The following is a 26,676-nucleotide window of genomic DNA, read 5'->3' as shown; positions in this document are numbered from 1 at the left end:
AATTTAACTGACCCCTTAAATTGTATCCCCCTTCCCTTTCATTAAATAGTTTTTGAATTCCACCAGGTAATAAATTGTTCCTGGTTTTATACATAAACACAGCAGTCTTATATCCCACTAAATCAAAAAATTTTAACAATTTAGACTGTATGAAAGCTACATTGGTGTGATCCCTGTACCCCATCTTATGCACAATTCTTATCGCTCTTTTTTGTAATATATACAATGGTTGAAGTGAGCTTTTGTATGTGTTTCCCCAGGGATAGTAAATGTTTTAATGTAAAGCAAAATGTGTTGCAAATATGCATGGTGCCAGACTAATACTTGAAATGATTTCCTCTGAAGCACTGAAAAAGGATTTGGAATTTTAGTGTCAAGCAAAAATAATCCAAGAATTGGCATGGAGAAATCTGTGGGAGGGGAGCTTATCTAGAATATACTATTCTGAGAACATGCTGAATGAACAACAACTTGTATTTAGATGAACTGAAATGGATGAATTTGTAAAGTATTTTAACACATTATTTGCTAGAATTTAAAGGTTTTTACATTGTCATTTTGAAAAATTGTAGGGATTAATAAAGCACTTAAAGATGCCCATGAGCTGGTGGTGGCTACTGCTCAATATATAGAATAGTAGTGTTGTTATGGCATAAGTAGTGTATACACTAATTCACAAAAGTAATATAGTGATACAACATTTATACTTGTACTTTTTAAAATCCATAATAGTAGCTTTACATCCACATTTCTGTGTTTTCTTCCTACCAGCTCCATTCAGACCTGTAGACACAGACAGCATGGTGCGCTTTGACTCTGTTGGTGACAGCATCAGCCGCTACAACATCTTTCATTACCACAGAGAAGAGGGGAAGTACATCTACAGGAAGGTTGGCTACTGGGACCAGATCCTGACCCTAAACACAACCCTAATACCCTGGCATGGCCTTGTACCACCTACCTCCCAGTGTAGTGATCCCTGCAGGAAGAACGAGGTCAAGAGTATGCAGCCAGGAGATGTGTGCTGCTGGATCTGTATCCCCTGTCAGCCTTACCAGTACCTGCAGGATGCATTCACTTGTGCTGACTGCAGCTTTGGTCAGTGGCCTCTAGATAACTTGACCGGCTGCTATGATCTGCCTGAAGAGTATATCCGGTGGGAAGATGCCTGGGCCATTGGTCCCGTAACCATTTCCTGCCTTGGAATACTATGTACTCTGTCAGTAGTGGGCCTGTTCTTTAAGCACAATGAGACTCCTGTGGTCAAAGCAAGTGGACGTGAACTCTCCTACATCCTCTTGCTGGGAGTGCTGATGTGCTACAGCATGACTTTCATCTATATCACCAAACCTTCTACAGCTGTTTGCACCCTACGGCGACTAGGCCTGGGCACCTCATTTGCAGTGTGTTACTCAGCCCTGTTAACCAAGACCAACCGCATTGCTCGCATTTTCAGTGGAGTAAAGGATGGAGCCCAACGTCCGCGTTTCATCAGCCCAGCCTCCCAGGTAGCAATCTGCGGTGCTCTGATCTCCTGCCAGCTGCTGGTGGCCATTATATGGCTGCTGGTGGAGGTGCCAGGGGTTCGGAAGGAGGTGAGCCCAGAGAGGAGAGACGTGGTTACCCTCAAGTGTAACAGCAGGGACTCCAGCATGCTTATGTCACTTACCTACAACTGCATCCTCATCATCCTCTGCACTGTCTATGCCTTCAAGACACGAAAGTGCCCCGAAAACTTCAATGAGGCCAAGTTCATTGGGTTCACCATGTACACCACCTGCATCATCTGGCTGGCGTTCCAGCCCATTTTCTATGTCACTGCCAGTGACTACAGGGTAACTATCTATGAAACTGATTTTTATAAAGTTAAGTGAGTATTTATAATTTACATTTCTAGAAAGTTTGCAAGCCTGCTGTTGTGGAATAATGTAAATTTCTGTAAATGACACTCTCTCATGTGTTTACCATTTCTAAAGAATAAGGTGTCACTTTCACATTCCATTTGATCACTGTCACCAAGACTCATGAAAGAGCAAGCTTTCATGTGAGCTGAAGGATCTTTCAAAACAAAAACAAAGATTCTGGAGACAGATGAGGACTGACTGTACAGATGAAAATAATTCATGGCAGTCAAACTGATACACTGAATCACTACATTATTAAAAGTTTAGAAATCCATTTTAGGTGCACAAGATGAATTCTGAAGGTTTAGTACAGTTTTTGTTATTAGACACCAAGACTAAAATCCCAACTGGTCTTATACAGTGAATTCATCATGCAATATCATGATCTGTAGCAAAAAGAATTGTAAGCTAGGACACAGAGTACTGACTCATTTAGTTCAATCACGGGAAATAGGACATAAATGCTGCAGAGTTGTCACATGGGGGGAACGTTTTGCAGGATTTAGCCTTTACACAGATGCCTAATGGCTAAACCTAACCTAAGTCACCCAAACAACAATGAATGAACGGGATGAATATGCATTCACCAGCCACTTTATTAGGTATATCTGTACAATTGTATGTAATTCAATGCAACACTTCCGCCTTAACATCTATGATTGTGAAGCTTGGAATGTTTCAGTATTTGGTGAAATTGTCATAAATGTATAAATTTAGTGTTTATTATTGAGGTCATAGTTAAAGATGGTGTTTTACTGGACTATGTTATATTCAGTGGCATCTCTATATTTTTGTCCTCCCCATCTACATACATGAATATCATCTAGTCCAGCACAACACCACCTTTAACTATAACTTCAATAATAAATATATAATTGAATTTCTACATTTATGACATTTTCACCAAAACCTGAAACATTTTGAGCTCCATAAACACATAGCAGACATGCTGCACACAGTTGTACAGGTGTACCTAATAAAATGGCCAGTGAGTGTATGTTACTATTTGTTTGTGACACTGCATCAGGCCAAAATTAAGATTATACATTTTGTTTGCAAGTAGACAATGTATAGCTGCAAAATACTCCATTTCTCCCTGTAGTGTAAAGTAAGACAAATAAGAAAAACATCAGCCATAAAGCAAACAGACCATGATGGTTACGAGTGCTGGTGCTTTAGGCAGACTCGAGGCTACTGCCACAGCATTTGGTCAGGGTGTGCAGCAAGAGCATTGCTGTGGAAATGGATTGGAGGACAACTATCACACGAGCTTTGTATCATTATGAGGTACCTCAGGCTTTTCATGTCTGTAATGATCAACCTTCATGGCACCCGAACAGTGAACTGAAGGCCTTTACCTTTCCTGATCCCCAGTGGGATTTATGAGACTGTCTGAATATTGTAGACTATAAGGCTTCATGCCGCACACAGAGTAATTGAAAGAATGAGAGCTTTTGGCGTTGCAGCAGAGACCTTGATGCTTTGGTTCTGTGTGACGCCATGGTTATCAGTCCAGCTGGGGTTGGATAGCACAGTAATATTCTAATGAGAGACTGTCCTTGTTACCCAGTGAATCACGATGGATTCAAGGTTTCACAGATGGGTAGAGCTATTCTCTAATGTTCAGAAACCTTCTGAGTGTAAATTATTTTTAATATGAAAAATGATCACCATTGTGAAGTAGTGAATTCCTGCAATGTATACACTATACACTGGTTAATAATACATTTATCCTTTTAATGCCAATATTTTTTTTAAAGATGAACTGCATAATTGCCAAATATGTTTGAACATTCAGGAATCTGACACCGGTACAGATTCAATGTGTTGTAAGGCAACAAGAATAGAAAGTAATAATGAAAACAAAAACAAAAAGTAGGGCAATAAAAATGAGAATAAGAATAAACAGTGTACATTCAAAATAGGAAATATGTGCAAACAAAACTAGGAAAGGAATAAAAGCAAAAGAGAGACTGCCTTTATAAAGTGGTTATTTTTAAAATTTATTGCATTGTGGTGATTGTTGTGTCCACTCATACAGTCATGGGTTAAGTGTTCATCAGTGTGGGAGAAGAAACTGTCCTTGTTTCTGGTTGTTTTGGCGTACAGTGACCTTCAGTAGAGGGGAGGAGTTCAAACAGTTTGTGTCCAGGGTGTGAGGGGTCTGCAGAAATCTTCTGTGCCTTCCTCTTGACCCATGAGGTGTACAGGTCCTCCATGGCAGGCAGGCTGTCACCAGTGATTCTTTCTTCAGTCCTGACTGTTCACTGGAGTCTGTTCCAGTCCTTTTTGGTTGCTGAAACAAACCAGACAGTAATGGAAGTGCAGAGAACAGACTCAATGGTTCCTCTGTTGAACTCTATCAGCAGCTCCTGGGGCAAGTTGAACTACCTGAGCTTGTTGAGGAAATATGTCCTCTGCTGCACCTTCTTGGTGATGGCACTGATTTTGGGCAACCACTTCAGGTCCTAGGAGAGGAACTTGAAGGACTCTTCTACTGATATAGTGCTGCTAAGTATGATGAGGGGGGGTAAGGTGGGGGGCTCTTCCTGAAGTCCACTGTTGTCTCCACTGTTTTGAGCATGTTAAAATGCAAATGTCTCTCAAAAACTATAAAAATATAAATGTTATATTAAAATAAACCATAAATATAATAAAAGATTTAAAAAGGCACTTAAAGTCATACTTGTAACCTGTCAGTTTTAAAGAAAGAGCAGCCAACTGGTACTTAATTACTTGAGTAAAACACAGTTGATTGAAATTAGTTGCTAGAAAGACATCCTTATGGCTGAGTGGGATAAGGAGCTGCAGACAAAAGACAAGTGAAGTAATATTACCTGCAGTGCTGGAGGTGTTTTCACCAGTTATTTTTGAAGTTAGAATGTGTGAAGGTTTCTCATATTGCTGCAGTGCTGTTGTTCAGCAGTATGTTTAGGAGGGGTTTCATTTCATGCTGTGGTTCTGCAAATAGAAATTCCTGAACTGCAGGGGTAACCAGTGGGGTGGGAAGAGATGATGCTCAGGAAGATGACCCCAGCAGTCAGCTCACATTAGTGGATAAAATATGACTAACAAGGGCCTGACTTTCCAGGACAGCCAGCTGTGCTTATCTGACATTCTTCTTCTTGCCCGCCTTTTCATGCATTTAATAATGCACAATCAAAATTGCATATGTAATACTCTGTAGAGCTAAGTTAGAGCTCACTGTGTACTTCTGCAGCATCGAACAGCAGATAGAGTAGCTGGAGAACAATCTGGAGCATTTAAAGTGCCAGTTATTTAATTTTAGGAGTTCACGAAGAACAAAAACAGAGCTAAAAGATCTTAAATTGGACTTAGATTTCCAGGTTGCCAGAAAAGCACAGACATGATAATGTTGATAATGTTGTTCCATATCTGCTAGATCTGAAAGTAAGCTTTTGTTTGCTAATTTTGCTAAATATACTTAATGACTAATTCAATTCAATTTCATGTGTATAGCGCTAAATCACAACAAAAGTCATTTCAGGACACTTTACAAAGTAAGGTCTAGACCTTAGTACTCTTATTATTATTATTACAGTAGAGGGAAACCCAACAAATCCCCTTTGACCAAGCACTTGGCAACAGTGGGGAGGAAAAACTCCCTTTAATGGAAGAAACCTCGGCTCAGACCCCGGCTCTTGGTGGGCGGCCTTCTGCCTTGACCAGTTGGGGTGAGTGGATAAAGGAGAGGTTAAGTGTTATGTCTATAGCTTGTTCCTGCAGTACCCAGGCAAAAATAATAATAATAATAATAATAATAATGCAGGTTTAAAATACAGCTGACATGCTGTCAGTTTTGTTAATTATTAAACACATACACACACACACACAAATTGATGAACAGATTTCTGCAACGTCTTTTACATACTTTTGTTCATTTAAAACAAAAAAAATCAAATCAAAACTTCAGTCAAGATCTTGGGAACCAACAAGATAACAGCATATACCTATATATTTATTGGTAATACATAATAATTACACATTATTAGTCTCTTATTATTGGCACTATTTTCATAATGTAAAAATTGGAAGATGGGCATGAAGATATACTGTGACGCCCAACCTGAGCCAGTTGAGGTGGGAATAGGAGTGTTTCAGTGTGCTCAGAGAAAATATGATGAACAGCACAGAGGGTATACATTAGGGCTGCAATCACAATTATTTTCATTACCACTTAATTTGCTGATTATTTTTTGATTAATTGATTGGCCTATAAAGTGCCAAACTAAATAAATAAATTGGGATTAGGCAGAGCAGGAAAAATAAAACAGTGAATCAACTGGTTTGACAACAGATGTTTTGAGGTGTGTAGTGCATTAGTCCCTTGAAGACAAAAGGAGGAGGTTCAAGTGCTAATATATATGATATATTCATCATTGCCCACCTCTCTCCTCGCAGGTGCAGACCACCACCATGTGCATCTCTGTCAGCCTGAGTGGTTCAGTGGTTCTCGGCTGCCTCTTTGCCCCCAAGATCCACATCATCCTGTTCCAGCCACAGAAAAACGTGGCCACACTCAGAGTGACAGCCAGCCGCTTCAACACCACAGTGTCTGCTTCTGCCTCCGCTCCCAGTTCCAGCTACTCAAAAGGTGCAAACATCCATTACACCTACTCCTCATCACACTATCAAGAACAAGAATGCATCATAGAACAATTCTAAATGCCAGTATGAAGACATCCTGTGTCAATAAGAGTAGATCATCTTACACTTTGGCTACATTTCCAGATGCAGCGTAATATAGTATCTACCATAGCAGTATTTTGGTGACATAATAACACTGCCATCAAGTGACAGCACTGTACTTTAGACATTGCCTTTTGCAAAGATAATTGAAAGAGACCTGACACTCATGTATAACACACTGTGTTCAGCGCCATTAGAATGAAGACCCGAAGCTGGTATTGTGCACTATGACAATAGGCTGCATTTGTATAAGTTTTTTAGATTGATTATATATGAGTAATTACAAAGAAACCTAATCTGACATTATTAAAAGTTTCTATCTGCTGGTTTGTCTGGTTTTGCATCAGCATGGCTAAGCAAATAAAATCCAGTCATTATGTTTGGTTTTATGCTGGATAGAGTCAAGTCTTACCTAAATTTGATTAATAAACTGACAAATTCACAGCACAATCTTCATAAACCAGTACAAACAGAGTTTACGGTGTCTGCTTAGTCTACCATATTTTTTGCAGAGCTAGTAGAGCTCAGACAACTCAAACTATATCAGTACATTTAGTCTTAGACAAGTTTAAATACTTATCACTTCATCTAGACAATGATTTCTATTGCCTGAAATTAACATTTGATGTAAGGACCAAGAACATTTCAGTTTTTTTTTTATCTAAGCAGCAACACAACTGCATTATAATACTCCTTGTCCTGTATTTCAGATCTTTTTTCAAAGTACATACATTTTGCTTAAAGTATCTAAAGAAAATGTAGTGGGGATGTTAGTATTAGTGTAGCATGATATTTCCTTAAATATCATAGAATATAAGTGCCATAAAATAAATGCATGTAAGTAAAATGCAAGTACCTCAGCAATGTACTTAAGTACAGTATTTTTGGGAAGTTAGAAACCCTCTGTGCTTCGATGTGTAGAGTCCATGTTCATAGTTTTGCTCACAGCCTACATCTCTGGCTAGTTGTGTTTTTGAATTATCACAGTTTATGTTTTATGGTGATTTTGGCCAGTAAACCACCTTTAACTATGCCCTCAGTAATAAACATATAATTGAATTTATTGATTTATGACAAATTCACCAAATAAAACATTTTGAGCTTCATAAACACAGATATTAACACTTTGTTGTTCACAAGATGAAATGCAATCTGATTAGGTGGAAGCTGGGTGGAGCTCTGCTAGTAATTAACTGTGGAGCTGAAGCAACTAGTTGATAGCTACTGTATGTACTCACTGGAAAAAAAAAAAAGGGCCACCCTACCTTTAAATCATTACGCGAGTTTACAAGTAGCTAATTCATCAGCTGTTACCTTTTTGAAAAACTACTGAACATGGCTTTTTTTGTTTTACATTTAACTCTTTTTCTTTAAAATCAGTAATGCCTATACTTTTTCTGGTTAGTAGTTTTTGCTTGTCAGATATCACAGTTAAATTCACATTACATATCGGTGAAGCTCCTTTATTTGTGACTACTGTGACATAAATCACATACTGTAATCTGTAAAGTGAATGTATATTCTGGCTATGATGCACATGTATATGTAGAATATATACTACATATACATACAAAACAAAAAAAAAACAAACCTTTCAGTCCGGTATCTAGCTTTATGTATCTATAGTGCACAAGCTTTTTTTCTAATCTCGCATAGCAAAACCTCTGCTTCATCCGGTTGCTCGTTATATTAAAAAAATTCCTGAAAATAGTATCCGTCAGATGCTTTTAAAAAAATAATATTAACAAAGTAGCCTACTATACTGTGACCAGTTGTTTTTACCACGCAAAAGATTGAGATTATATGGAAGCATTCACCAAAAACTGAAGATGACACTGAAGGTGTTTTTGCTGTTCTTTTGACTTTGTTTAATGTGCGATCAAAGATGACATCGTGCTCCCTTTTTAACTGTTGCCTTTAGCGTTTTGCATTGTTTTTGGTTTAAGAACTGTAACTTGTAATATCAGCTGTAATGCCTGGAGATCTGGGGGGAAAAAAAAAACCCAACAGAATTTTATAGCCACTTTAAAGCTCCAAGAGTTGGGTTATCAAGACTGATAACTCCTGGGGGTACCATCAGAAGTTCTGCACACTGGTAGCTCCATGGTTTCTTTTAAAACCATTAAAGGTAAGATTATGATGGCTACATGGAAATACAACCATACACTATGGCTGAAAATCAATCTTAAAGAGATGACAAAGCAGCAGGAACCTAATGTTAAAGATTATATCTAGTAAAAGTCTTTCTACTTAAGGCAAAATCACCAGAAGTTAACATTCAAGAAATTATTAGGCATGTTTGTTTATAACAAAGATGTAAACTACCAAATTAATTGGTTTTAAAGGAGTTTGTGGACTTTGTATACAGGTCAATGTTGCACATGGCCAAAGAAGCAGAATGACAGCAGGCAACAGCCTAAACTTAGATGTTTATTGCAGTAAACCAACTTAATGTATTACTGCTACAACTTAACCTGAAGATGTTATTCAAGTTAGTGCAGCTTGAGTTATACAGTATATTGAATGTTATGTTTGTTCTTATAAAAGATTAATCAACCTGCTGGATTTTTGGAAGAGAGTTTGGTCGCTTAGAAAAAGACAAGATTATAAAAAGTGAAACAACATGCGCTGTACTTGGTGCTGAAGAGAAGAACCCTGAACAACTCCAGAATCTGAAACACTGACCTCAGCGTCAACCCAGTCCATCAATAACAGTCTGCAGAAACGTGCTTCCACCTCATGTAGCTCTCACTACACATTTCAGTTACAACTTTCATGAAAAGATTTTACACAAAGTGTGCTTAAGAAATACCTAATGCTTCTTTGACAGTAACTTACATTTCTATGCCTCTGCACAGGTGACAGCCATGACTGGAAAAATAAATTCTACATTGTGTCAACCTGTACACTTGAACGTGCAATTCAATTCATTTGTATAGCACCAAATCACAAGTCATCTCAGCACACAACATAGTAAGGGCTAGGTATCATCATGGAGAACATCCCAACAAGTCCCCCTTGAGAAAGCACTTGGCGACAGTGGTGAGGGGAAAAATTCCTTTTAGCAGAAGAAACTGCCGCCAGACCCCGACTCAAGGCCTTCTGCCTTGACCAGTTGATAGTTTTCATAGTCATCACTCCTGTCATTCTTATCATGGAAAATAAGGCAAACACTCACTTTTAGTGTCTGAGCTTATTTAGTCATCCGAGTTGTCTGTCAGGCTTGCTCTCTCCCCAGAACCCCAAAACACACTCCTGGTCGGTAACGCAACAGAGGTGTGACAATAATCCATCTACATATGAAACTGCTAAGTGTATCCCTACATCGGCGAAAATACGCTGCAGGGGTAGGATAAGTTCCCCTGCTGGGAAGCCTCCCATGTCTGGAAAATCTAATAAGCATAGGAAACGCAAAACTTTCCCTCCCCCAGCCTAGTTGAACTGCAAGTCTCCCATTGAAACTTGGCAGAGTGAGACAACTCAGAAATTTAACCCTAAAGTAAAATAAAAAGTTATTAAAATCAGGGCAGTGGTGATTTAGAAAATGGCACAACTACACTTATCAAGATGGGCTTACAACATGTCACAGCACTTCAGGTGTATGGAGAATCGCTCAGTCTAACCACTAAGCCTGCCCTGGTTCTTCCACCATTTAATGATTGAAAAAAAATGACGGTAAAGCTCCAAAATTCAAACAAAGTATTCAAATAGTCAAGGAACACAGTGACAACTTTTTTTTTTTTTTAATATTAACACACTACTCCTGCAGAAAGGTTATAGTTCAGTAGCTGTCATCTCATCCAAGGTGGAGGTAGACTTGGGTAAAGCTGACTGAGCTTCAGCTGAAACAGTCCCATCAAGATCTCATCAAGTCAGTCTCAACTGTCAGGACCAAAGAAGTTTGTGTGGACACCTGCAGCAACCTCCTCATAGTCCCGTTTACATCAGCAGGTTGTTTTCTCCAGCTTCAGTGTCCTAAGGGCATCACTCAATCTTAAGTTCAAAGACAGATTTAATGAAGTGGACTGAGATGGATACTTGATGTTTCTGAAGAAATCAACAACTCGTGGTGCAGAGGAACCATTGTCGATGAAGGTCTGGTACAGCTGGGTCTCAGTCTTCTTCACAGCTGAAAGCGACAACTTCTGGGTCCCAGCATCCCATGTCAGCTTCTCTGGCAGGACAGGAAACAGCTTGGTAAACTGCAATTTTTCCCAACCAGGAAGTACAATGTACTTTTCTCCAACATATCAAAGATTATATCACTTTAATGCCACACCCTAGTGGGGTGGCTGTGGCTCACGACTAGGGTGCTGTGTAACAGTGCAGGTCAATTTAGAAAGAGGAGGAAAGATCTAGTCACCACAAGCATGGTCCTGAAACTAGGTATGTTTGCTGAGAACAAGAAATGTAAAGCTCAAATGCAGATGAGTGGAAGAGAGGTGTGCTGCTTCTTGTCCCTCCACTATTCCCAGTCTAAGGGCACAACACATTAACAGAGCTTTTATCTAGTCAGGTCTACTCTGTACATCCTCATCTTGAACTGCAATAGTCACAGCTGGCTCTGTCCCACCAAATCTACCCCTTAAACATATCAATTATACAGTCCATCTCTTATAAGGATCATAACAGCATACCATGCCAGCCAATTCACGAAACCAGAGGGATCCTTGTCTGGTTTTGGAAACTGCACAACCATGGTACACAGCTCCAGCTCAGTAAGGGTCCATGATCTAGCCTGTATTTGCCTCGACTCTGCTGTATTCCTCTAGGTACTTGCACATCTGACTACCTCAGTCACTTCTCCAGCAAATATACAGGTTTAAAGGAGGCCTCATTCTCTGTAGTGTGGAGCAGCCCTGCCTTCCTTAACCCTAGAACTGACTGTCACTCTGCACTGATTTAGCAAGTTAACACACAACCTATAATGTCTTCAAAAAGGAGTGCAACTATCACTGATTTGACACTACAACTGTCTCCCATGTAGGTTCTCTATTCTCACACTTAATTTACATGTCAGCTTAGAAAACACCATCAGTGTACATTGTATAGGAATATGTGGAGGTCTCCCAACGTCCAGAAAATCTAAACTCTAACCTCACTGGGCCTACTTGAAGCACCAGACTCTCTTGAAACTTGGCAGAGTGAGATGACCCAGAGGCCTAACGCTAAAGTACAATAAATTGTTTTTAAATCAAAATCTGGACAGTGATAATCTCTATAACAGCACTTAAGATACAAAGTGATGTTTATGTTTGGAGAAAAAGCCCCAACTTGAAAAATTTTCATGTGCCAAAAAAAGATTAAATATATTCTAACATTATCTATGGGCTGAATGAGCACTAGAGAAAGCCAGTGTCCCAAACAGTGGCAGACACAATTAATCTAATGTATCAGAGTATAAAGTGATCACAGGGTAGCAGGCAGTCTCAGGCCGATCTCAGAGTTTACCCCAGTAACCAAAGCAGTGCAGGACTATTAAAATGCCTGGCTGATACACTGACTGTATGTGACCCTGAAAAACAGGTGAGGAACATGAGGAAGTCAGATGGTTAACGGTTAAACTCTGCCCCCTGTAGGACATGAGACAGAGTGAGAGACAGGTCCCTTCAATATGTCCTTTGAGTGTATCTGGAAGTGCCACAGCAGCAAACCGGTCACACATCATGGAGGTAGTAAAATGATTAGTGACCAAAACGCCGCCACCTGGATGATATGAGAAGCAAAGACAGATATACTTTAAGTTGCCATGGCGACCATGTTGGATAGAGACAAAAAGCTGCATTTTGTCAGTCCTCGCCTTATAAGCATTCTGCCATGCAGCCACGCCAAGAACAGCACTGCTTGTTGTGGTGTCTCTTGTCACACCTGTAGGAGGCACTTTAGGACAGGACTGCCTGATCAAAATTTTGTGCCCCCACTCAGTGGTGAAGTTCTTCAGAGGATCCCAAATTTCAGTCCAGATTTACACATAATCAACTCCAGAGGAAAAGTTCATTCAGCTGCTGTCACCATCTCATCCAAGGTGATGCTGGAGTTAAGTGTAGTTGACCATGTTTCCCACAGCTGAGGGGGGGTCTCATCAGGTCCAGTCTGAGTCTCAGCACCAAACAGTCTGATGCACAGGTCTGTAGTCAGCATCCTTAGTTCAGTTGTCATGGCCCATCTGTATCAGGCCATTTTAAAGGAAAGCATTTTGAAACATTGTATTTTAAGTGATTTCTCTTCATAACAGGAAAAAGCTACTTTAAGAGAGCTTGAGCCAGGCTTTTGCAGCCGAGGTCCGTCACCTCTGGAACCTTTATGAAGTCACTTCAGTGTTTTTGAAAGGTCATTTTATACTATTAGCATGCTTGTGCTAACATTTTTCTGTTGTCTTGATCTAATAACGGCTATTTCTCATTTTTTGATTTTAAGGCTTTTAGTAATATCAGTTCCTATTTAAAAATTCATTAATAAGCTAATGTGTAATTAAGTTTGAAACTATCCAAAGCACACCAAACACTAAACCAGGCACCTCCAAAGCCCAAGAGATGAAAATAAAGATAGACAGACGCAGGCAGGTGCTGCCACGACAAGGAAAATAAAAATGAGACCTAAAGTTTTGTTGATTTCCTGAAAATGATATTGCAATATACATTCAAGCAGATTAGCCAGAAAAAGTCATGACACCAGGGTCATGTCTTTGAGAGAGAAAGCGATTTGACACTTACCTTTTGTAGACGATGCATTACGTTGACAGAGGATATCCAGGACAAAAATAAAATCGTGGTGGCACGGTGGCCTAGATCCATGCCTATTACACAAATCTACTTACAGATGGCCACTTTCAGTTGGACAACAGATAAAAATCTAAATAGTCATGGCAGAGCAGCCATGTTGGAAAGAGAGTTGGGCATGGAGGGCCGACAAAAACACCTGAACTAAACACTCTAGATGTCACAGTAAACTCAGGACTTGTGGCAAAGTTACCACAACAAGACCCCTTGAATGAATAAACTGGCACAAGTGTTCTGATAAGGGAACCCACAATAAAGTAAAAATAAATTGACTTACAGTTCGTAGATCTACCTGAAAAGACAAAAATAAAATAAAAAATCGTTTGACTCAAAAGGAGACAGCTGTGGGGAAGAAGCTGTTCCTGTCATAGAGCATGAAGCGAATTTATTATAACAGACAGAGATACACTTTCTCCTAAGGTGTTAAAAAAGGCAAGAAATTTCTTTAGAGCATTTTTACTCTGTAGTGTCAGGATTCAAATAATTAGACCTCATAATTAAAAAAAATACTCCTAGGAGGAGGAAGTGCCTTTCTTGTTGCCCTATGTATCAATATACCACAACATGGGAGACAGTGAATGACAGACACTTTAAAAATGATAGATTCTAAACTTTACAAATAAATACCTATAAACAAATTCTAATTTGATTGTAATTTTAGCAACATTATTAAAACTTTCATGCCAACAAAGCCCCTTTGAATTGAAATGATTATTGAATTAGACTTAAATTATAACATTTAAAAATTGCATTAAAGAATTATTAAATTTGAGCATTAAAGAACAGAGAATTAATAGTTTATTTTGTCATTGAACTGACATTGTGAAATCTAACATTAGGCCTGTGAACCAACAGGAGGTTGTCTGTCCCTCTGACTGTCTACTTGCTGAAACACATGAACTTTCAGATAAATATAAGACAGGACACTGTTTACTACACAGATTAGCTGCTCATGGGCAGTAAAGTCAAATACATTTTCCTTAACAACCAGCCTTTGATTTGTTAAGAAGCTAATGAGCTAAACATTAAGCAGCACAGCTGACATTAGCTTACAAAACAGTGTGGCAACATTAGCCAACTTCCAGGCTGTCACTCACATTTTTTGGTCCCATTTCCACAGTCCTTGTGAATCCAGACAGGCTCGACCGGGATTTCTCCTAAGCACATACACCACACATTCACTTCAGCAATGCAGCCGAGCTGCCACAAACAGGCCACTTGTACATATTTCAGCCTCTGTCACACACCTGTAGCAGGAGGAAGCAAACAATTATGAGTTAAATATCCATTAATACAAACCATTTTTCTTAAATAAAAGCTCCGGGCCTTACCAAACAATCCAAGCTCAGTTTTCCTGCATGCACAAGACAGCCTAAGTTGAAAGCAATTTCTAAACAACTTCCCTCAGTTTATTTTTGCCTCTGAATATAATTGCTAACTTCCTGGCACCAAACCAACGTATCTGAATCAAAATCAGACGCTTGGACCAGCATTACAGCAACTGACATAGAGACTTACAGGATGCATGACAGACTCCACCAGCTGCTCTCAGGGTTTAAAAGGCTTGTGGCCACGCCCACTGGGCATGGCCCTTATTGTTGATTGGATGATTGGTCTGCGGGACCAACCACTGACCCACTTCCTCCCCTGCCACCAATAATCAGGCAGTGTTCAATTTGCCCATGCAGGTAACATGACGCTGAGCTTCATCAGCTGATAATAGTATTTCCAGAAAACAGGCGATTCTTTCATATTAAGCGACAAGATGTCTCTGCTTTTGAACACAAAGTGACCAGCCTGTATCACTGAGTGAATACTGCCCTAAAGAGCCCAGACACCGGGACACAACCTTAATAGCAAGTGTGATTTTATGGGTTTTATTTAATCCAGTCATGAATCTACACAGTCTAGATCAAGGAATGAATTTTGAAGCTCAGTGTGATTCAGATGTCCTCTTTGCTGCATTTCTGGTTCATAATCTAAAGCTGTCGGCTGCTGGGAGGAGACAGTGTCCACGTTGTCTGACCACAAACAGGTTGCTGTTCACCACTGTCAGACTCTAGTCAGTTATTTGTTTCAGTCATTCTTTTTCATTAAAATGGATTTGCAGTTGCAACATTAGCTGTTTCCATCTTAGCCAATGGTGTTTGTCTTGATTGTTTTTGTCATGATAGTAAAACTGAATAGGCCTGTTTGGATGGATAAAACAGTCCTGAGAAGATCTCAGCAGTGGGACTACTGGTGTGTAGAGGCTTCAACACATTGTGAAAATAGATTTTGGGGGCATAGTTGTAGGTTTACTCTAAATAAAATAAGCCTATATTAATTGTGTGGATGCTGAGTCAGCAGCATATTTGTCCATGGCGCAGTAAATATTTGTTCAGCAATTTCTTTTCCTCAGCATTGCATCTCAGGCATCACCTGTTTCAGAAATGGATTTCAGCCATTTCAGGGCGATTCTTCAGCAATCAGCATCCACACGCATTTTCTTCAGGAAATGCATTTGTCTAGTTTTGTTTGCTCACCCGTTTAACACCCTTGTTTTTATTTTCCCAGGCTCAGCCTCTAACTATGTGCCAGCAGTGTGCAATGGCCGCGAGGTGGTGGACTCTACAACATCCTCATTGTGAAGATTTCTCTCTAAGAGACCATCCTGCCATCAGTCACCCCGTGTGTGATGGGGCCCTCATGCCATCCGCCATGCTGCGGAGTGATAATTGCCAGGTAGGCTGACTGACAGCAACCAGGGTAACTGTGAAAGCTATGTGATTTTCCAACATCGAGCAGTATGTATCAATTGTAAAGCCTTTTTGTATAGACTTAATATGCTGTGATCTCCTTGGTTTACAAATAGATGTGATTCAATGCACTGTGCCTTGTCCTAAAGTCTTGTTGTCAGATGGGTGGTTGTGAAGCAATAGTGTTATACAAAAGGCTTGTATTTACAGTGCTGTGAATATATCCAAATGTTTTAGACAATGACAAAAAAAAAAAATACTACTGAATAAATTTAGCCCTTTATGTTAAACAAACTATGACTAACCATCGTGGGTGTGGTGAAAACTAGGCAACTAGACAATGTAAAGGACATGTTAATGTAGACTGGTCAAATAGTGTGTGCTTTCTTGTAATCTATGTAAATAAAATGTTTTGTAATATTAAAAGTGGAATACTGCTTGCAATTCTTGAATTTATTTAATTTAAATCCATCTTTTCAGAGAGTTAGAGCTTTTTGCACAGATCCCCCCCAACTTACTTTAAAACATTTTATTGCATTCTTTCTTCTATTTTCACCAGAGTAAAAAAAAACTAATTTTTTTAAAAATTTGCATTAATACAAATGCAACTCGTGATATTAGCTTGGTATTTGGGTGCTCACATCTCCAAGTTATTACTGTTGTAGCTACTAGTTGAGTGTGTGCAATTCTTCATGTACAGCGCTTATAAAAAAGAAAATTTCACCCAAGTTAGAATTTTTCATACTGATTGTAGTGTCCTGATATTAAATTGAAATTACCATCTAAACCACCTGCCCACTGTCTGCCTGGTCTGTTTTTTAGGTTAAATGTACACAAAAGGAAATTTCCAGCCTAACCATATTTCAAAATAAAATGTCACTGTCAACATGTTTCACTGTAAAAGTGGAGAACATTGGTTTTTCTTCTTAACATTTGTACATGTCCTATAGTGAATAAATGTATGACTGATAAAACACGTTCCAGTAAAAAGGATGGCTACACTTCTGCCAAAGCCTAAGACAACACCTGCAGGACAAAGTGTAAATGCTAAGCACAGTAATTGCCACCATATAATGGTTACTCTGATTAATCACTCCTTCAAATGCACTTAAAAAGGACTTCACCTACCATTTTACATTTGTCTCTCAAAATAGAAGCATTTACCATGACAACATAGGCCAGTATAAAGCCCAAGTAACCCAGTCATCTAGTTTCTAAGGCAGCCCCTGATGACATGAAGACATAATGTGATGTTCATTTTTACCCAACTGACCATGAAACCTTAGGGAGATCTTTCAGCCTCTTCTCAATTTTGGTCCAATACAGGTAGAATGACGATTCCTTTACTTGGGCAGAAGCTGCTAAAGCATTTCTTCAAAAACAAAAGCTCTCAGAAGTTTCACAGCCAGCACCTGTTTGAACAATTCAAAAACATGATGCACTGGCCGTTTTTAAAGCTTTAATTAGAAACAAGAACACAAGCACTTAAGAGTCCACTATTCAGTCATTGGCTTCCTCTTGATTAGGTTTTCTTTTGAGAGGAATAATACAGATCCCATTCTTAGCCTCTTTTAGTCTCCACCATCGGCCCAACCTGAAGAAATACAAAAAGAAGCAGAGTCATTGGTAATGGTAATGGGTACAGACAGTCATCTGACACTTTGCGGGGGGGGGTTTCCATTGAGGAAAAGTCTATAACTTTACCAACTGTTAGTACACTAGCTAGATTAAATTGAAAATTGCCATTTCAAATATGAGACATTCAGATCAGGTCTTTAGGATGAACTGCAAAAGACAATGATACCATTGGCTACTTAAAACCCATTTTCAGGTATGTAGCAGGTTAATTATGCACTTTATGCTAAATAATGATATCCATCCCAGTATTTTTTTTTTCCTGTACCCTGTTGGAAGGGGATCAGACAAACTCTGACATTATCCAAACTCTGACATTATCCAACTATACACTTCCAAGCATAAATCATGTCAGTGTTGTTTGCCTTATGTCATCTTCTCACTGTCATTTCAAGACACCATCATTTCTTTCACCACAACTCAAAACAAGTGAGGCTGTACTGGAAGACAGTAAGTGTATTTTCATCTGTGACAGAGGCTAATAAACACTGCCATCTAGTGGACACTGCATTCACTGAACATGAACCTACTGTATACTGATCGATTAGCTGACCCAAGCTCCACAGACAGTTTCTATGGAAATATGACCATAAGTCCAGTTACCTGTGTTCTTGTCCCAGTCCTGCCACCAAGAACTGACCGGAGCTTGAAAATTTCAGACTGTTGACAAACCCAGACTGGGAGGGAAAGCAGAGGAAGTGACAAAATTAGATAGTCTACTGTGGTAGTTGCCAAAAATGTATTCAATATAAAATGCAGAATTACCTAAAAACATCTTATGTAAATGCAACCTTTTTACAGAAGAGGGGAGCAATTAAGAGCTTACCACTGGTACACTGAACAGAGGCTCCAGCCCACGATAATTCTGACCACATTTCCATAGCTGCACCTGTGAGTTGTGTGAACCTACACAGAGGAATTATTATTTTACACCACTGAAAACATCTTATCTACAGCTTAGCTAATCAAATGCATCAGCTGTGGTACTTAGGAGTGCATAGGTCCTTTGATCGAGACCAAATGTAACAATTACATTGACCAAATCTCCTAAATTTGTATTTATACATGACTCCTGTGAAAAGGTTTAATTTTGTGTGTCCTGAATGTATTAAAGTGTAAGAAACAAAAAAAAAAGCTGGTAAGGAGGATTCTCACAGCCAAAGGCACCTGAGGCGACGGTATCAGAGTTCTGAAGCGCCGCTACCGAAACGACCCAGTGAGGCTGCTCCAGCCCCACATCACCATGGCAACCATGAGCCTGCTTCACTGTGCTGAGAGGTTTCTTCTTGTTGACACTCCAAAGGGACACAGAGCTGAGGTCATTCAGAACATTGAGAGAGGGTACAGAAGAGAAGCATGAACGGATGTGTAAGCACACTGAGATCCTGGGGTTTTTTTCTGTTATTGAGACAATACAAGTGTAAAAACTGCTAATGATGTCTCACCCATCATCACCTCCTGTTACCATGTGCTCCTCATTTATGAGCTGGATACAATCAATTGAACCCCTGTAGGGAGGAGAAAAGGTAAATAAAGTAACCAATGAGGTCAGTCTTTCTGTATGCAACACAAGAACACTGAAGCAGAATGAATTGTTATGCACCAAACTAAGCTTCATTTTGGAGAGTCAAATTAAGCTATTCTGATTTCCTAGGGTTGTAGGATTCTTTAAGTTCCTAGCCACCAGTGAAACCATGTTTAACACTACAGGACATTAGAAAGCCACAGCACACTAAATTATATAATTACACTAACAGCAGTTTGGTCCAGCTGAACACACTGTTGCTACTAGCAACCGCTTCTGCCACAATTCTGTAGCAGACAGTGTCATCGTCATCAGCTGTATCCAAATGTCTTGCTGCTTTCACTACTTTCTACATTAACAGACACACAGTGGTTTACTTGTAAACTAGACACTCTAATTACAGCCATTTTGTGACAGTTGATTTGTTAATTGAGGTTTTCAGCCAACAGTTTACTGCTAAGCCTGCCATCAACAACATTAGATATCTGAGGCTTATGCGTTGCTAATACAGAGCTGTATGCAAAGGTTTGGGCATCTCTGTGTGAAGTACATATTTTGTTAATTTTTAATGAAAAGTAAATACAACCCCAGCAGTAAACAGACATGAAAAATGCACCTTTCTACTAAGCAGTCTTACTGGGGTGCCCACACTTTAGCACATGCTACAATTACTATGGATTTCTTTCCTTATTTAAGTAATGAAATAAAAACGGGGCGGTTACATTTGAAGAACTGCTATTTATGTCTGTTTGGTGCATGAGGCATAATTTACTTTTCACTTCAAGAAACTACATTATTTTAAAAATTGAGCACCGTTATGTTTTCACATGAATCTTACAGTAGACTAATATTTGAATAGGTGCCTCACTGATGCTAACAAGCATAACACAGCCGACACACACACACACACACACACACACACACACACGCACGCACACACACACACACAGACGGACTCACTCGTGACCGTGGAAGACGAGCTGAGACTCTTCGGCTATCTTCCACACCCTCACGGTGCGGTCCCGTCCTCCTGTGGTCACACAGCGCTCTCGGCTCAGACTGTCCAGTCCTGTAATAGCATCCTGATGCCCAAAGCTACAGAGATTCACACTCACAGTTCAGCTCATTTATTCAATGCAAATGCAACTGTGGTGAAATAAAGTCTCCTGTGGTCACACAGCGCTCTCGGCTCAGACTGTCCAGTCCTGTAATAGCATCCTGATGCCCAAAGCTACAGAGATTCACATTCACAGTTCAGCTCATTAATTTAATGCAACTGTGGTGAAAAAAAGGGTCTTCTGATTAGTTACTCACAGAGTTTCCACATAAGCATTCTCATTCACGTTCCAGACCTTGACCGAGCGGTCATGAGAGGCACTGTACAGATCATGAGTTCCCTTCCTGAATGAAAGACCCTTAGAAGGAAAAGACATTCTATATGACTCAGAACAAGAGGAGCTCAGAGCTGAGAGAGAAAGGAGGAGAGCATACCGACACTGGGCCTTTATGTCCTGTGAATTTATATAGATGTTTACACGTTTCTGCTTCCCAAATCATAATCAGATTGTTCATGTCTCCAGTGGCCTGAAAAGATGCAGAGAAAGATTACTGCTGTTACAACATCATGAGCCACATGGCAAGACAGACGTAAATCAGCAGGCTTTGCAAAACTGGCAAAAGCATAACATACTGAAAAAAAGCACTACTCACCAAGTATTTTCCATCTGATGATATGGCCATACACAGGATATGGGCTGTATGCCCCACATGCCGATCCTCTGTACCTTTCCTACCCCCATGTATCGTATGCAGTTTCTTACCATCCTCAACATTCCCTGAAGATAAGAAAATAAAAAAAAATAAAACTGCACTGAGGCTGCTAAATCAATCAGTTTGCTTTCTCAACTATAGGACCACTTATATACAATGGCATCATGAAATTTTACTTTATACTAACACTTAATGATTGAGCAGTCTTTGGCAGCAGAAAAGATGCACTTGTCATCAGGGGTGATGACCACACAGGTAACTGGAAGTTTATGTCCTCTTAACACCCTGACCTCAGAGGCATCCGGTGTTATGAGCTAAAAGACAAAGAAGTAAAAGTCAGTTCATTAATAATCAGTTTCCCCCCCTCCCATGACAAAGTAATTTACAAGATACAAATTCCCACACTTACATCTTTGGCAATAAGCCGCTGAAGTTTTCCTCTCTGTTCAAGCTGTGGAGAACCACATAAACAGTAAGACCAATAACACAGACCTGTGCATTTTATACGATCGTGTGTATCAATCTGAGACGTTTCTGAGAATAGACTAGAAATTTAACTTTTTTTAAAAATAAAATACACAAAGGGGTAGTGGTATTCCTGTCAGTCTCACTGCTGTGAGTGTGTGACCAAAACGTGCATATACACCAGCTCAGAACCTACCTGGTCTGGAATTATGGTAACTGTAAACAATTGATTTAGTGAGTAAATCAAATTGAAATTATTAAAGGTTCATGCAGTAGGAGTGACGGGTGAACAGTGACAGGACTATGAAAAGCAAAGGGGACATGTCTTCACACATGTCCCCAGTAACAATTTTATCAAACATACTGGTTTATCACATAAGACAATTCTTACCACTTCTTCTTGAAGTCGTCCGGCAACCAGATTAGCCTCAAATGACTCTTCTTCTGCTTTATTTTCCTCTGAAGAAAGCAGATCACGCAATAAACACATACAGGCACCGACATATAATATATAATGTTAGACCTCAAAGCTATATGGATAAAAACACGCTTACCTTCCTCCTTTAACTGTTCAAGGTAAAGTTTAGCTAATCTAAGCTTCTTCTCCTGCGGCGTTTCGTCAAATCCGCTCTCCTCATTGGACTGCCTTTTCTTATACGCTACAGGACTGAGCAAACAAACACAACGAATTCAGAACTGCTAAAGTGATTTCACATCAGGACCTAGAATGAAAATCAAGAATGCACAGCTTCAAACCAACACGTAAGAAACTAACCTCTCAGTCTCAGATTCGCTGGAAATCTCTTCATTATATTTAGACTTCGCCTTTTTCGCTCTTATTTTGCTCTTAGCACCTGAAACCTCATCACCCTGAAGCAGGATAAAGCAGAGGATAAATAAGGCCACACATACAGCGTATAGTTTGGGTGAGGGGAAGCATCAGAACAGCAGGTTGTATCAGGTAAGCCGCATGAATCACCCTGCTGGTTAGCTAGTTATTGTGCTTTAGCTAACTTACCTTAGGTTTTTGCACCGCTTCAGTTTTCCTCTTCGGGTGTTGTTGTTTTGTCTTTATAAAGAAAGACGAAGACATGATAGAAGTTCCGTTTGAAGAAAAAATGATAATTGCAGATCCACACCTTTCTCTAACAGCAAACCATCACTGAACCCACATGGGTGAACGCCAACCAAACTAGGCCGTTGAAGTCATAGTTTCAGTCAGGCGCTGATTGGTTAATAATAATAGTTTCTTCAACTTGTCCCGCCTTCTGTGAAAGCTTTGAATTCTATTGGTTAAACTAAGGTTTTAGTTAAGCAGGAAACTGTACAGGAGAAAAATACTTCCCTCAGGGAATACGTTTTCGCACCTTTGTTCCGCACATAATTGGAAAAAAATATAAATTTCACAACAGTCATATTATATACATGTGTACAATGCATAGTAAAATATTAATATAGCAGCAGCATCCCACACATATTAAACGTTTTGCGCGGCTGTTAAAAATTAGCCGTAATTGTACCAGGATCTATGTACTGTATTACTGTAGTAGTACTACTACTTCCTCTACTACGCAGTATTTCCATTTACTGCGCTGTCTTTGTCCTCATTGAGTGTGGTGACAGTTTATCCTTGAAGTCGAGCTGAACTGCCAGGTGAGCTTCCTCTGAATTGACTAATATTATGTATTATAATAATGAAAGACAGCTTCTATCACTCACTGGCTCCAGTTGGAGGCAATCCGGAGGCTAGTAGGAGGGGTTGAGGAGGTGGGGTGTGAGATGCGATGGGAACTAACTTTTCGTGTTTGTCTCTTATGAATTACTTTAAAATAAACCAACAGGCAACATTAAGTTACTGAAAAAGTTTGACTCAAAGTTGTACTACACTGCACAGAAAAGCAAAGCTTGATGTGCCAAATGATCAAATTTGTAATGTGTCCAGATTTTTTAAACCCCCATGCCACCCAAGAGAGAGGCAGGAGCAGCTCCAGCACAACCACCAGTCAAGATGATGAAAGGCTGCACAGATGTACAGGACTTTGGCTGTGGTCCAGTGGAGGATAAGTACAGGATGGCTGAAGAATCCAGCTTCTCACCTTTTCCCAACAATGAGGTGATCAATTTTACTGTTTAATTCTGCATAAAAAGGTCGTAACTGCAGTTTACCTTACCATACATGGAAAACGTTGATCTGATTTCTTCTCATTTGGCAGCAGGAAACCACTGAATTTGATGAAGAAAATGTTGCCAGTCCAGGCATCAGAACAGACACCATCAGTCTCCTCATGAAAATAGAGCAACTGCAGGCACAACTCAAATATGAACGCAGATGTCGAATTTTGGCAGAGAGAGAGCTGAGGGAGCTGAAAGGTGGGTGGTAAAAGATGACTAGTTAAAAAAAAATCCTAAAATATCTGTCAAGACCACAAATCTAATTACTGTAGGAACATTATGTTCATAGTCTCCACTGAGCCCATGTCCTCTGTCATACTTTTGTAGATCTCAGAAGTATAATGATACAAAGGGATGGCTAGATTCCAATTCTAGTTTCCTCAATATTTGCTGTACATTATGTGGATCTTTCTAAAAAGTTTCCTAGGAAATTATTATCAAATTATTTAAATGTTCAAAAAGTGATATTATATTAAATAAAAGGGATTTTTATTTTCCACCAAATTACACACCAGTAAAGAAGCACACTATAATTTAACAGTCAAATGAAAAACAAAATGCAAAACTAGATGCTTCGAGTTTTGGTTGTTCTGCAGGTGGAATTCAGACTCACAATTTTAGCCAAGGCTACAAGCATACAATTTATTGGTTTTAATTATTCACTGAAAATTCATGCTCCTGTGTCAGCATCTCTAAACTGATTGGAAACCTTTTGCAGAGATGAATACTCTCATGATGCAGATGAGGCACACAGCACATGAACTACGAGTCACTCTGGATCACGTTCTCCAAGGAGGCGAGGCAACAGCTGCACCACAAATCCCTCAAGATGAAGCGATCTCTTTCCTGCCTGAGACTGAGGCAGAGATGAGAGCAGTTCATAATATCCCAGAGGTCAGAGCTCATGTTCTCCTCGTCTTCTACTCACAGCACAGTTTTGGGAAGATTGCCTAGTTCACTTAAATTTTGTTGTCACGCGAGAACTGATCTAATGCTAGTGCACTAGTTTTTACTTGAACCACAATGAAAGCAGTGGTGTCAGATTCAGCTGTTAATGCATCTTACTAGTTTTGGAACTAACATTTTTTTTTGGATTTGTTTTAGGATGACCACAACTTCCTTTATCTCTCTGAGAATCTTCGAGTACCGAAAAATCTTTATGAACGCATCGCAGAGATTTCAGATTACAAGAAGTACACATCGGCACTGTTGATGATGCTCTTTGACAGAGAAACATTGGCCACACACTCTCTGCAGGGCCGGAGGAACACCTTTACAGGAGAGGACTGCCATAAGCCTCAACTCCCACCTGAGATCTTGAGAAGTATAATTGGTAAGATAAAGGGCATTTGGTTATCATTATATTGTAAACACATACTTGTGCTCAGTATATATGAAATTTGGTAAAACAAATGGAGATTACAGTGTTTATTGTGCTTCTTTTACTAGATCATGTGGCAGTCAAGTTCAATGTTGACAGCAGCCAAATAAAAACTGCAATCAGGACAAAGTTGAATAACGAGGACAAGCTGCTAAAGAAGAGGCTTGGTTTGGGTAAAGCTGAAAACAAAGCTGCTGATCAAAGCTTTTGCCAAGATGCTTCACTTGTGCCTGAAAATGGAGGAATGAGAAATGACTCCCATTTATAGGCTTTCAAATCTGCCATCATCTCTTGGTCATCACCGTTTCATGTCTGAGAGAAAAGCGCCATTTTGTTTTCATTACTGCTTGCCTAGTTTGTTCAGTATTGAAATCTAGTTACAGTTTCTTTTTTATTTTTTACTTTTTAGAGTTTTGTCTTTTTACATTGATAGCTGGTTTTACCTCATGTATGAAAAGTGTACAGTTTATCCTGGTCACTCAACCGAGCCACTGAACAGCACAATAAAATGTCCACATATGTAACTGTCACTGGTAAAAAAACAACCAAGCCTTGTTTAGTTCTAGGTAGTAAATGGCTGTGTTGAAATAACAAATTTGTCAACTTGATCTGTGTCAAATGTTTCTACTGCATTTCAATCAGCTTGTGTTTGAAAGTAGGACATTTACACGCTTTTAAAAAACATAGGGGTCTCATTTGTGCCCTGTTGTTTCAGACAAGTTGTGAATTACATCAAGTGATATTATTTGAGCATTTTCAGAATGAGTCACAGGTGATGATGAATCCTTCCTTCCATAAAATCTCTGTTTGCTGTGCTTCATTACAAAAGAACCAATAAACCTTTGAAGTGGATAACCTTATCTTAATTTGGATTCTTTCTTACATCAGCACATTAAAGTACAGTGTGCTCTCATGGAGATACAGTTTTGCTGTCCCAGCAACCAGCAGATGTCAGTGCTGAGTTCTGTTTCATACGCCACTGCAGCCAGTGATCCACACCTAAAATGATAACCTAGCTGTGTAGCACAACTGTTGTCAAATAGTTTCTATTACTCAAGAAAAAAAAAGCTAAGAAAACAGAATAGACTCCATTTTAAGAAGAAAATATTATGTGTGAAATGTTGAATGAACCAAACAAAGCCAGCCAAAATGGTCTTTATTCTCTCTGAATCTCTGGAGAGAAGAATCGCAGAGAAGTACACAGACAGATGTATAGTGGACAGTGTGTGACAGTCACTGCCACATACAAAGTGATGATAGAGTGTGTGTGCATAGTATTACACTGTGGGGACTAGAACCTATTTGCACACTTACACCGTGGCAACTCAGCCTGGTTCCCACCATATAGATCAATGAATTTAGAGAAAGTCTCCAGGACATGGATACTGTACAAGTTCATGTAAGTGTCCATGAGGAATAAAAAGAAATGTGCGTGAGTGTGTTTAAGGGGGCTAATGTCAATGAGTGCCAGTTTGAGAGTCATCTTCTCTTGAAATATGTAATTTGAACAATCACTGATTACTAGCTCCGCCCCCATCCTTTCTCTCAAACCAGCTGTGCTGTCTCAGTGGACTCACAATACATCATCTCTGTCTGT

General features: G+C 39.5%; 3 protein-coding genes and 1 long non-coding RNA gene across 7 annotated transcripts in view; 2 read left to right on the top strand and 2 right to left on the bottom strand.

The window, feature by feature from the left end:
• Positions 1-16,844, top strand: part of grm2b (glutamate receptor, metabotropic 2b) — a 36,420-nt gene extending 19,576 nt beyond the window's left edge. For both annotated transcript variants that reach the window (XM_020597951.1, XM_020597952.1), the window contains exons 4-6: positions 772-1,835; positions 6,327-6,519; positions 15,950-16,844. In XM_020597951.1, the coding sequence (XP_020453607.1) occupies positions 772-1,835; positions 6,327-6,519; positions 15,950-16,023 (1,331 nt within the window). In that variant the 3' untranslated portion in view covers positions 16,024-16,844. The remainder of the gene's footprint in view (positions 1-771; positions 1,836-6,326; positions 6,520-15,949) is intronic.
• LOC109958957 (uncharacterized) lies at positions 10,346-15,906 on the bottom strand. Its single transcript, XR_002274749.1, has 4 exons — positions 14,725-15,906; positions 14,491-14,640; positions 13,671-13,685; positions 10,346-10,788 (listed from the first exon to the last, which is right to left on the bottom strand). It is a non-coding gene; the product is annotated as an uncharacterized LOC109958957 (long non-coding RNA).
• A 732-nt stretch (positions 16,845-17,576) lies between the features above and the next one.
• rrp9 (ribosomal RNA processing 9, U3 small nucleolar RNA binding protein) lies at positions 17,577-22,753 on the bottom strand. The gene is made up of 15 exons (XM_020597956.1): positions 22,545-22,753; positions 22,302-22,396; positions 22,081-22,193; positions 21,918-21,985; positions 21,471-21,512; positions 21,249-21,375; positions 21,002-21,126; positions 20,783-20,875; positions 20,606-20,706; positions 20,252-20,386; positions 19,212-19,274; positions 18,922-19,079; positions 18,593-18,672; positions 18,370-18,443; positions 17,577-17,725 (listed from the first exon to the last, which is right to left on the bottom strand). The coding sequence occupies exons 1-15, from the start codon at positions 22,617-22,619 to the stop codon at positions 17,632-17,634; spliced, it is 1,443 nt and encodes a 480-aa protein (XP_020453612.1). The 5' UTR covers positions 22,620-22,753; the 3' UTR covers positions 17,577-17,631.
• LOC109958955 (uncharacterized) lies at positions 22,403-25,931 on the top strand. 3 transcript variants are annotated; one of them, XM_020597954.1, is made up of 6 exons: positions 22,403-22,487; positions 23,469-23,639; positions 23,740-23,896; positions 24,417-24,592; positions 24,803-25,031; positions 25,148-25,931. In XM_020597954.1, the coding sequence occupies exons 2-6, from the start codon at positions 23,484-23,486 to the stop codon at positions 25,345-25,347; spliced, it is 918 nt and encodes a 305-aa protein (XP_020453610.1). In that variant the 5' UTR covers positions 22,403-22,487; positions 23,469-23,483; the 3' UTR covers positions 25,348-25,931. The 3 variants fall into 3 exon arrangements, with proteins under 3 accessions (XP_020453610.1, XP_020453609.1, XP_020453611.1); XM_020597953.1 differs by lacking the exon at positions 22,403-22,487 and adding an exon at positions 22,848-23,179; XM_020597955.1 differs by lacking the exon at positions 22,403-22,487 and adding an exon at positions 22,850-23,179 and having other exon boundaries at positions 23,743-23,896.
• The last annotated feature ends 745 nt before the right edge of the window (positions 25,932-26,676 follow it).

The sequence above is a fragment of the Monopterus albus genome, unplaced genomic scaffold (genome assembly GCF_001952655.1).
Source record: "Monopterus albus unplaced genomic scaffold, M_albus_1.0 scaffold36.1, whole genome shotgun sequence".
Classification (NCBI taxonomy): domain Eukaryota; kingdom Metazoa; phylum Chordata; class Actinopteri; order Synbranchiformes; family Synbranchidae; genus Monopterus; species Monopterus albus.
This window is presented reverse-complemented; position numbering and strand designations above follow the sequence as displayed.

Excerpts from the sequence above, each read along its gene's own strand:
- LOC109958955 (XM_020597954.1), top strand. The coding sequence starts at position 23,484 with ATGCCACCCAAGAGAGAGGCAGGAGCAGCTCCAGCACAACCACCAGTC. Across the intron at positions 23,640-23,739 it reads CACCTTTTCCCAACAATGAG|CAGGAAACCACTGAATTTGA; the intron begins GTGATCAATTTT and ends CTCATTTGGCAG. Across the intron at positions 23,897-24,416 it reads AGAGCTGAGGGAGCTGAAAG|AGATGAATACTCTCATGATG; the intron begins GTGGGTGGTAAA and ends AACCTTTTGCAG.
- rrp9 (XM_020597956.1), bottom strand. The coding sequence starts at position 22,619 with ATGTCTTCGTCTTTCTTTATAAAGACAAAACAACAACACCCGAAGAGG. Across the intron at positions 20,387-20,605 it reads AATGCTTATGTGGAAACTCT|CTTTGGGCATCAGGATGCTA; the intron begins GTGAGTAACTAA and ends GAATCTCTGTAG. Across the intron at positions 19,080-19,211 it reads GTAACAGGAGGTGATGATGG|CTCTGTGTCCCTTTGGAGTG; the intron begins GTGAGACATCAT and ends GAATGACCTCAG.